The sequence below is a fragment of the Oncorhynchus gorbuscha genome, linkage group LG03 (assembly GCF_021184085.1).
Source record: "Oncorhynchus gorbuscha isolate QuinsamMale2020 ecotype Even-year linkage group LG03, OgorEven_v1.0, whole genome shotgun sequence".
Lineage (NCBI taxonomy): Eukaryota > Metazoa > Chordata > Actinopteri > Salmoniformes > Salmonidae > Oncorhynchus > Oncorhynchus gorbuscha.
The window spans coordinates 40,421,824-40,431,625 of record NC_060175.1 but is presented as its reverse complement, the minus strand read 5'-3'; the positions used below and the strand labels follow the sequence as shown (position 1 = coordinate 40,431,625).

Genomic DNA, 9,802 nt, shown 5'->3' with positions numbered 1-9,802 from the left:
CTCTAGGATGTTTCCTGTGCTTAGCTCCATTCCGTGTCTTCTGAAAAACTCCACAGTCCTTTAACAATTACAAGTATACCCATAACATGAGGCAGCCACCACTATGCTTGACATTTTGGTGAGTGGTACTCAGTCATCTGTTGTATTGGATTTGCCCGAAGCATAACACTTTGTATTCAGGACAAAAAGTTAATTGCTTTGCCACATTTTTTGCAGTTTTACTTTAGTGCCTTGTTGCAAACAGGATGCATGTTTTGGAATATTTTGTACAGACTTCCTTATTTTCACTCTGTCAATTAAGTTACTTTTGTGGAGTAACTACAATGTTGTTGATCCATCCTCAGTTTTCTCCTATCACAGCCATTAAACTCTGTAACTGTTTTAATTGGCCTCATGGTGAAATCCCTGAGTGTTTTCCTTCCTCTCCGGCAACTGAGTAAGGAAGAACACCTATATTTTTGTAGTTACAGGGTGTATTGATACACCATCCAAAATGTAATTAATAACTTCACCATTCTCAAAGGGATATTCAGTGCCTGATTTTTTTCTTCTCCTGAAATTATTTAGGCTTGCCATAACAAAGGGGTTGAATACTTGTTGACTCAAGAAATTTCAGCTTTTCATTTTTAATTATTTTGTAAACATTTTGAAAAACATGATTCCATTTTGACATTGTGGTGTATTGTGTGTAGGCCAGTGACAATTTTTTTTTACATTTAATACATTTTTAATTCAGGCTGTAACACAACAAAATGTGGAAAATGTCAGGGGGTGTGAATAGTTTCTGAAGGCATGGTATGTTTTCTATCTATCAATCTATCTGTCTATCAGATTATTTAGACATTGTTATTAGGCGATATGAATCAATCTTCAACTTGTTACTTAAGCACAGGATAATGTAGAGTAGACTGTATGAGGTGGGTACAGTTACATACAGATCAAACATTTTGTAATATGTATAATTAAACATGATACATCTCTAGAGGACAACAAAGACTCAAGCTAAAGACAATCCACCATTTTATTTAACTTTCCCCCAACACCAATTACAGTGTACATTCATTATTTCATTATTTTCAAACAACAGTATACCCCGAATCCCCATGAATGCAATGGTTTACTAATAGTTTACATACAAATAACATCATATTTTACAATGTGCAGAGGTATGCATTGAAAAAATAAAGATGCAGGGAAATAAATCATTTAAATTAAAAACAACAGGCTTGAAATAGCATCATTATTATGTAATGTGTATGAAAATACATTGAGGTCAATAATGGTCATCAGACAGTACTTTCCTCCATGGCCACCTTGACTGGGGATGATGACCTACCTCTGCCTCTCTAGAACACAGGAAACCCACCCACTACAGACAAGCTCTGAACGTTAGGGTGACAAAGCAATGGAAGATACACAATATATACAAAAGTATGTGAACACCCCTTCAAATTTGTAGAATGGCCTTACTGAAGAGCTTAGTGACTTTCAATGTAGCACCGTCATAGGATGCCACCTTTCCAACAAGTCAGTTCGTAAAATTTCTGCCCTGCTAGAGCTGCACCGTCAACTGTAAGTGCTACTATTGTGAAGTGGAAACATCTAGGAGCAACAATGGCTCAGCCACGAAGTGGAAAGTCACACAAGCTCACAGAACGGGCCTGCCGAGTATTGAAGCATGTAAAGATTGCCTGTCCTTGGATGCAACACTCACTACCAAGTTCCAAACTGCCTCTGGAAGCAACGGCATAAGAACTGTTCGTCGGGGTTTCCATGGCCAAGCAGCCGCACACAAGCCTGAGGTCACCATACGCAATGCCGAGCGTCGGCTGGAGTGGTGTAAAGCTCGCCGCTATTGGACTCTGGAGCAGTGGAAACACGTTCTCTGGAGTAATGAATCACTCTTCACCATCTAGCAGTCCTGCGGACAAATCTGGGTTTGGCGGATGCCAAGAGAACGCTACCTGCCCGAATGCATAGGGACAAATGTAAAGTTTGGTGGAGGAGGAACAATGGTTTGGGCTAGGCCCCTTAGTCCCAGTGAAGGGAAATCTTAATGCTACAGCATACAATGACATTCTAGATGATTCTGTGCTTCCAATTTTGTGGCAACAGTTTGGAGAAGGCCCTTTCCTGTTTCAGCTTGACAATGCCCCCGTGCACAAAGCGAGGTCCATACAGAAATGGTTTGTCGAACTCAGTGTGGAAGAACTTGACTGACCTGCACATAGCCCTGACCTCAACCACATCGAACACCTTTGGGATGAATTGGAACACTGACTGCGAGTCAGGCCTAATCACCCAACATCGATGCCCAACCTTACTTATTCTCTTGTGACTGAAGGGAAGCATGTCCCCGCAGCAATGTTCCAACATCTAGTGGAAAGCTTTCCATGAAGAGTGGAGGCTGTAGCAGCAAATGGGGGACCAACTCCATATTAATGCCCATGATTTTGGAATGAGATGATCGACGAGCAGGTGTCCACATACTTTGGGTCATACAGTGTACATTTCAGTAATGGCTAATGTAACACTTTAGACCCTAGCACTACATTGATAAAACCAACCATATAAAATACCTATGAAACAATTAAACCCAACAATTTCAAATTCCCATATAGGCTCAATAAGCCAAACTTACGTCCTGCAAGGGTACATCATGTAGTAGTTCAACTATACATGTACAATTTGTGTTTGCTTAGACAATAAAGAACAATGTGCCATGTACACATCAGGTTTCTGTGTTCTGACCCATAGTCTGAGATATGCACCAGTTCTGATTGTAAGGTTGGGACTGTAGGTCTAGTCAGAAGACTGCTCCTACATATTGACCATACATTCAGCAAAGAAGGTGTCTACAATCTGTTCAATTGAAAATATGCAACAATATTACAGTCACCATGAGACATGAGAACTAAAGGCACATAGGTCTACTGTACAACATACAAGGTGTTTTCCAGCCTATACTGTATGGTGCAAAAAAGGATGGGAAAAAGCATGGCTTACTGCACTCGTCAGGCTGATTTTAAATCTAACACAAATGATTTTTATAGTTAGCTGGGAATAAGGCCTCTCCCTAAATGTTATCTGTCTTTATAGTGTGTATGAGTTTTGACACTTTACCATGGTTTAGGAAATAATATACAATAGACTGGTTGGGCCAGAATCTTTGTGTCTGATGAAATTATGAAATAGTTAAGTTTCCATACCATTTTTACCATTCACGATTGTTCAACAAGAAGATAATATTTCATTTATGCCTCAACACTCACAATTCAATCTGTACAACGCAAATTCATGGGCCCATGTAAAATTACAGGAACATAATGCATATTTTGATTTAAGAAATTATAGGGAATTGCAATACTACAACTATGTGCCTCTAGTTCAATGTAAAATAATTCAAAGAAACAACCAAATGCAATAGCCCTTCTTCCTTCATAAAACAATGCAATGACAAATGTCATTATTTTTCCATCTTAAAACCCTCATCATACAAATAGCACTTTTGTCCTTGATTCTGCAAACTAACAACACTCCATAAACCAATTGAAAAATAACTTCCAGAAAACCTCTCCCAATCCACATGCATTGATACATTTTTCTTAATTGATTCATTTAATTCAAATCATTAGACATGATGTAATACAAAAAAAATGATTTATACATCGGGCAATATGAACAGAAAGGCATCTGGGGTATACGATCACATGCCAACAGCCCTCTTATCTACGTACAAACAATTATAAACCCAATCCAGGGCTCATGACAATTAGACAACGGAATATGATAGGAACAGTGCACCCTGCTGGACAGACAGGTGGGAGTTGTTATGAAAGGCCATCTGAGTTTATTATCCAAGATTGGCAAAATAAAATACCAAATACCACATTTTTCAGTGTATAATCTAGGGAATGTATCAATAACCAATGTTCATAGTATTGCCTGTTTACGTGATTGTTTTATGTAATATATCATTTCAGTACCCTATCTCTGAGAGAACAAGCAGGTGACCAATAACTTTCAAAAGCTCTTTGGACCACAAGAAGTTGGTGGCACCTCAATTGGAGAGAACGGGCTCGTGGTAATGGCTGGAGCTGAATAGGTGGAGTAGTATCAAATACATCAAACACATGGTTTCCATTGATGCCATTCCATTCACTCCGTTCCAGCCATTATCACGAGCCATCCTCCCCTCAGCAGCCTCCACTGCTTTGGACTTACCAAAGAGTAGCCCAAGGAATCATCAATAACTTAGTTAGTTCTACCAATTAGATACATTTAAGGGGAAATTATTAAAGTTAGCTGAAGCTTACTATGATAGTAATAAGCATAAGGCAATACAAATCAAAGACAGCATGTTTGCTGGCACCTTGTTCCATATTGTTTTGGATAACCTTTCAAATGTTTACAGCCTCTAAATTAACATGGATAGGGGGAGAATGTATGCCTTTGACAAAGGACACTAGGGAGTTTTCCTTTTATGAGATAATTCTGCACCTCTCATTGCTCTTCTACTTTGGAGAACACACAGGAGCACTCTGAATAACAGATTGAAAACACCTGCCCAGCTTAAAAAGGCAAATCATGAGGGAAAAGAGGGGTAATGAAGGTCAAAGAATGTGTTCTTAACTGACTTGCCTGGTTAAATAAAGGTACAATTAAAAAAATTAAAATAAGGCTAGCTAAATTGCATAGAATGTGAACAATGCATTATAGCAGCAAAGGGCTGTGCTCCGTTCCCCAGTCAACACTGGTAACTGTGGAGAGTCCAGTCAAACTGATTTTTTAGCTTTGACTCTTTGGTGAGAACATTTCAATCCCCATTTGAACATTTGCATGTACAGTATATGTGAATGATCAATCTGCATCTATGGGGAACATGCAAGTACAAAATAGTATGACTGCTCTTGATCTGTGATTTTTTGTGTGATTATTAAAAAACTCAAAAGGATAGATATTCTCACTGGTGAATAATGTTGTGCATGTTGTTCCCTGTTCACCAAATGGACTGTTCAGCCTCAGGCCAATAGAATGACAGTGGTGACAGTGGAACTGCTTAGACTATGCTAAGAGTGAGCCAGAATGACTTGTTTGATCATGTTGATTGTTTTGCTGGATGTTCCTGTGCAGCACTGTGGAAGAGAGCACAGCTCAGACACATATATTGTACGTGCCACCTCTGCCTTAAAACACTTGTGAAGCAAATGAACCCCGTCCCCCTTCATTCCTGTGAGAACAGAGACAATAAGCGCCAGTTCTGGGCCTGGGACAGTGGGCCAGATCCATAGGACAATTGGGACCATCAGGACCACCAGTACCCCTTGGCTAAAGATGCCACGCAGGGCAGAACACTGGGGTCAGCCCCCAAGCAGAGTGGAGCTCTGTGAGCAGCTGTCAGTGAACAGGGGAGGAAGGGGGTGGAGTCAGGCTATCAACTGATTGGCACCTCAGCCTCTCCATCCTTGTCTAGTAGTTTGTCCTGGATCTCGTCAGTGTTCCCTGAGTCGCTGCTAGCCACCGAACTGACAGAGGGAGAGTTCCTGCCCCCTTTAATCATCCTCCTGCACGTCTCCATCTGCACGTCCAGACCACGCTTCATGCTACACATATCCATGTACTCATGCAGGTGTCTGTTCATGTCACTCTTCGCTGTGGCTAGCTCCATCTGAGAGGGAGAGAGAAAGGGGCAGGAGGAGATGGAGGGAGGGAGAGAGAGAGAGAGAGTTAGAGTGAGGGAGAGGATGAGAGATATAGATGGACAGAGAGAGGAGATGAGAGAAGAGGAGGGGAGAGGTCAAAGGGAGCCAGAGGAAAAAAAGTAAGGAAGAGAAGAGAGAGAGACATCAGTGATGTTGATCAGGGACAGGTGCCAGCCCTGCCAGGAACTGAATCACTCTGGCCGAATCGTCAACCGAGTCACAAATCAAAACCAAACAAAGAGAGGGACAAAAGAACCAACAAATTAAAGGCAGCCGCCCTCCTCTGTACTTTCACTTGACAGGTGTTTCTATTAGATACAATGAGAGGAAAAAATTCCCAGGGACAATCTCTAAGAGGTAGATAAATCTCAGGGGATTTCAATCTCCCTATATTTTTGTTCCTGTAGGCCCCTACCTCTCTTTCTGTCACATTGTCTCTCTCATACACACATATACACACACAGGCTCGTAGGCAGGCAGGAACGCATGCACACACCCACAGACACTGCCTGTTCACCTCAATCGCGCCAATGGTCTCCTGGTACTCCTGCTCTCTGGTCTTGAATAGTGATTCTGTCTCATCTATGAGGCTGCCCAGGCTTCCATCCTGAGAGACCTGTGAGGAAGCAAAGAAGATTAGCTAATACATTCTGTTAGGATGTTGCATTTCTCAACTGAGAGCAGAACAATGGGCAGGATTTCAAAATGAAAACAAGTTATTTTACCGCAAACATTTCACTTTGCTGAATATGAATGGATGGGAAGTTTGGGAGGTGAACAACTCCTCAATTCCCTCCTGTACCCTTGTCCATTAGTTTATCAGTAGGTAGTGGTAATTGAAATGTTTATTCATTATCCTCTACATATGTATCCTTGACATTTACTGTATGGTGTCTATTCCGACTCACAGGCTCCTCTGTGTTGCTGTTGGCTGCGCTGGTGACTGTGCAGTTTGCCGCGGTGATGGCACCGGGTTGTATGTTGTAGTTGTTGAAGTCCTCCCATAGCAACAGGGTCTCGTCATTCTCTTCCCACGTCAGGCTGTCACAGTCATCATCAATGTCAAATGTCTCCCTCCTGGCAACAAAATTATCATCTGAACAATTTCTATGGGGGACAGAGACAGCGAGAGGAAGGAAGAGCGAGAGAGAGGAAGGAAGAGCGAGAGAGAGAGGAAGGAAGAGCGAGAAAGGAAGAGCGAGAGAGAGAGGAAGGAAGAGCGAGAGAGAGAGGAAGGAAGAGAGGACAAACACAACAGGCACCACCTTACAAGAGGTCCAAACACAGAGGAGGAAGAAAGATACCTAGAGAAGGCATGCAGGAATACAGACGACATGCTCGAGACAGTGACAGATGTAGTATAATACAAATTAGACTTATAACCAATATCCAATATTACACTGAGGAATTCATATACACAATGAATACATACTCTTTGATATAATGTTCTCATCTATCATTTGGTGTCTCTAATTGTAGCACATGAAAATAACTACTGAAAAAATAATTAATGCAGGACTCTGAATTAACACTAGATGGGAGCAAAGTACAGCAAAGTACAACACAATGCACCGTGTGTGTGTGTGTGTGTGTGTGTGTGTGTGTGTGTGTGTGTGTGTGTGTGTGTGTGTGTGTGTGTGTGTGTGTGTGTGTGTGTGTGTGTGTGTGTGTGTGTGTGTGTGTGTGTGTGTGTGTGTGTGTGTGTGTGTGTGTGTGTGTGTGTGTGTGCTGACTCACAGCTGGTTGAGCATGCGTTTCATTTCGTCAGTAACGTTGAGCGGGACCTCCTCCTCTGAGGTACTTGTGCTGGGGTCTGCATCCATCTCAGAGCTGTCCTCGTCAGACATAGGCTTGCACTCCTTCTTCCTGCAGCACGCCATGGCACCCTGGAACACACACACGCGCACACACACGCAGATTACTTACTGGCGGCATCAATGCAGAATTTGAGGCAGTTTGTCTAATCCGACATTAGTAATTTAAGCAGTACAATGCACCACCTAAAAAGCCTCTGGTCTGTTTCTGTCTGGATTCATAGTTGGGCTGTAGCCAGCACTGTCTGCACAATGTGATAACCTTGTGTGCAGTGCAGAGAGTCACAGCATCAGCAGTTCACTACTGAGCAATGACTGTGTTTGTGTGTGTATGGAGGAGGGGTCAATGAGTATTGTGTTAGTGGTGTGTGTCTGCCTATGTAGAAGAGAGTGTAGCAGCAGTATACCGGTAGTTAGCTGTTCCAGACTGAGGCCTAACATACAGATAGATACACACCCTCTCTGGGAGCGACCTGGCCGGGCTCACGTTGAACATCGTTGACATGTCCTCTGAGTTGCACTGCTGAGCCACGTCACACAGTTTGGTGGTGATGTCAATGCGCCGGCAGATGTCCATGTCCACCAGCGTGGCTTTCTCCTGGATCTTAGTGTCCATGTCGGACATTTTCTGGAGAGGAAGGAGAGGGGTCGGTGTTGCTGGCTGTGAAGCAGAGAATCACCCCACCAAAACCTCTCCTTACTATACTCAACAAATCTCTAAACGCTTTTTAAAGCTACATGACAAGATAAGAATAACATAAGTCACATGCCCACGGGCCCTGACCTCCTGGAGGTCCCAATTGATTTTGTTAGTCACTCTCACTCAGATATCATTAACATGGCATAAGTCATGGCAAAATGTGTAGAATTGCAGGAAATTAGCTTTAAAACTGCTGAAATTTCTCTCTGCCCCACCGCAAAATGAGTAGAACTGTATGAGATGTGTTATAAAACTGCAAAACTTTATCCTGTGGCAAAATTTGTAGAATTGCATGACATTTGTTATAAAATTGCTTATGATGTAGCTTTGTCTCTTCGTCCCATGGCAAAATCTGGAGAATTGTGTGCCCCCCAACCAAATCTCACTTAGGGCCCCCAAAAGGCTAGAGCCAGCCCAGCATATGCAGCAGTATTAAAGTCAATTGAATACACTTGTTAATTGCAGACCCGGCAGAAACCCACATCCAGTCAGTCTGGGTCAATAACACATCATGCAACATTTCCGTGAAGGTCCAAAGGAAACTCCAAAATGAATTTGATCACTGCTGAATGTAGACCTGTTTAAAGGTCTTACTCACATCGGCTACGGAGAGCGCGATCACAGTCATCTGGAACAGCTGGTGCTCTCATGCATGTTTCAGTGTTACTTGCTTCGAAGCGAGCATAGAAGTAATTTAGCTCATCTGATAGGTTTGTGTCACTGGGCAGCTTGTGGCTGTGCTTCCTTTTGTAGTCTGTAATAGTTTGCAAGCCCTGCCACATTCGACGAGCGCCGGAGCAGCATGGTTCAATCTTAGTCCTGTATTGACGCTTTGCCTGTTTGATGGTTCGTCAGAGCGCATAGAAGGATTTATTATAAGCTTCCGGGTTAGAGTCCCGCTCCTTGAAAGCGGCAGCTCTACCCTTTAGCTCAGTGCGAATGTTGCCTGTAATCCATGGCTTCTGGTTGGGATATGTGGGGATGAAGTCATCGATGCACTTATTGATGAAGCCAGTGACTGATGTGGTGTACTCCTCAATGCCATCGGAAGAATACTGGAACATATTCCGGTCTGTGCTAGCAAAACAGTCCTGTAGCTTAGCATCTGCTTCATCTGACCACTTTCTTATTGACCGAGTCACTGCTGCTTCCTGCTTTAGATTTTGCTTGTAAGCAGGAATCTGGAGGATAGAATTATGGTCATATTTCCAAATGGAGGGCGAGGGAGAGCTTTGTACGTGTCTCTGTGTGTGGAGTAAAGGTGGTCTAGAGTTTTTTTCCTTCTGGTTGCACATTTAACATGCTGATAGAAATGAGGTAAAACTGATTTTAGTTTCCCTGCATTAAAGTCCCCGGCCACTAGGAGCGCAGCCTCTGAATGAGCATTTTCCTGTTTGCTTATGGCCGTATACTGTACAGCTCTTTGAATGCGGTTTTAGTGCCGGCATCGGTCTGTGGTGGTATGTTGACAGCTACAAAAAATACAGATGAAAACTCTCTAGGTTGATAGTGTGGTCTACAGCTTATCATGAGATACTCTACCTCAGGTGAGCAAAACCTTGAGCCTACCTTAGATTTTGTGCACC

At 42.7% G+C, this 9,802-nt stretch overlaps 1 protein-coding gene across 2 annotated transcripts in view; it reads right to left on the bottom strand.

Annotated features, from left to right (window-relative positions):
• Positions 1 to 2,186: 2,186 nt before the first annotated feature.
• LOC124020198 (intermediate filament family orphan 2-like) overlaps positions 2,187 to 9,802 on the bottom strand; it is a 69,251-nt gene continuing 61,635 nt past the window's right edge. Inside the window, exons 4-8 of one of the 2 annotated variants that reach the window (XM_046335531.1) lie at positions 7,974 to 8,144; positions 7,440 to 7,588; positions 6,611 to 6,809; positions 6,220 to 6,318; positions 2,187 to 5,668 (exon numbers count right to left, since the gene is read on the bottom strand). In XM_046335531.1, coding sequence (XP_046191487.1) covers positions 5,435 to 5,668; positions 6,220 to 6,318; positions 6,611 to 6,809; positions 7,440 to 7,588; positions 7,974 to 8,144 — 852 coding nt within the window. In that variant the 3' untranslated portion in view covers positions 2,187 to 5,434. The remainder of the gene's footprint in view (positions 5,669 to 6,219; positions 6,319 to 6,610; positions 6,810 to 7,439; positions 7,589 to 7,973; positions 8,145 to 9,802) is intronic. The other variant, XM_046335538.1, reaches the window with a different exon arrangement.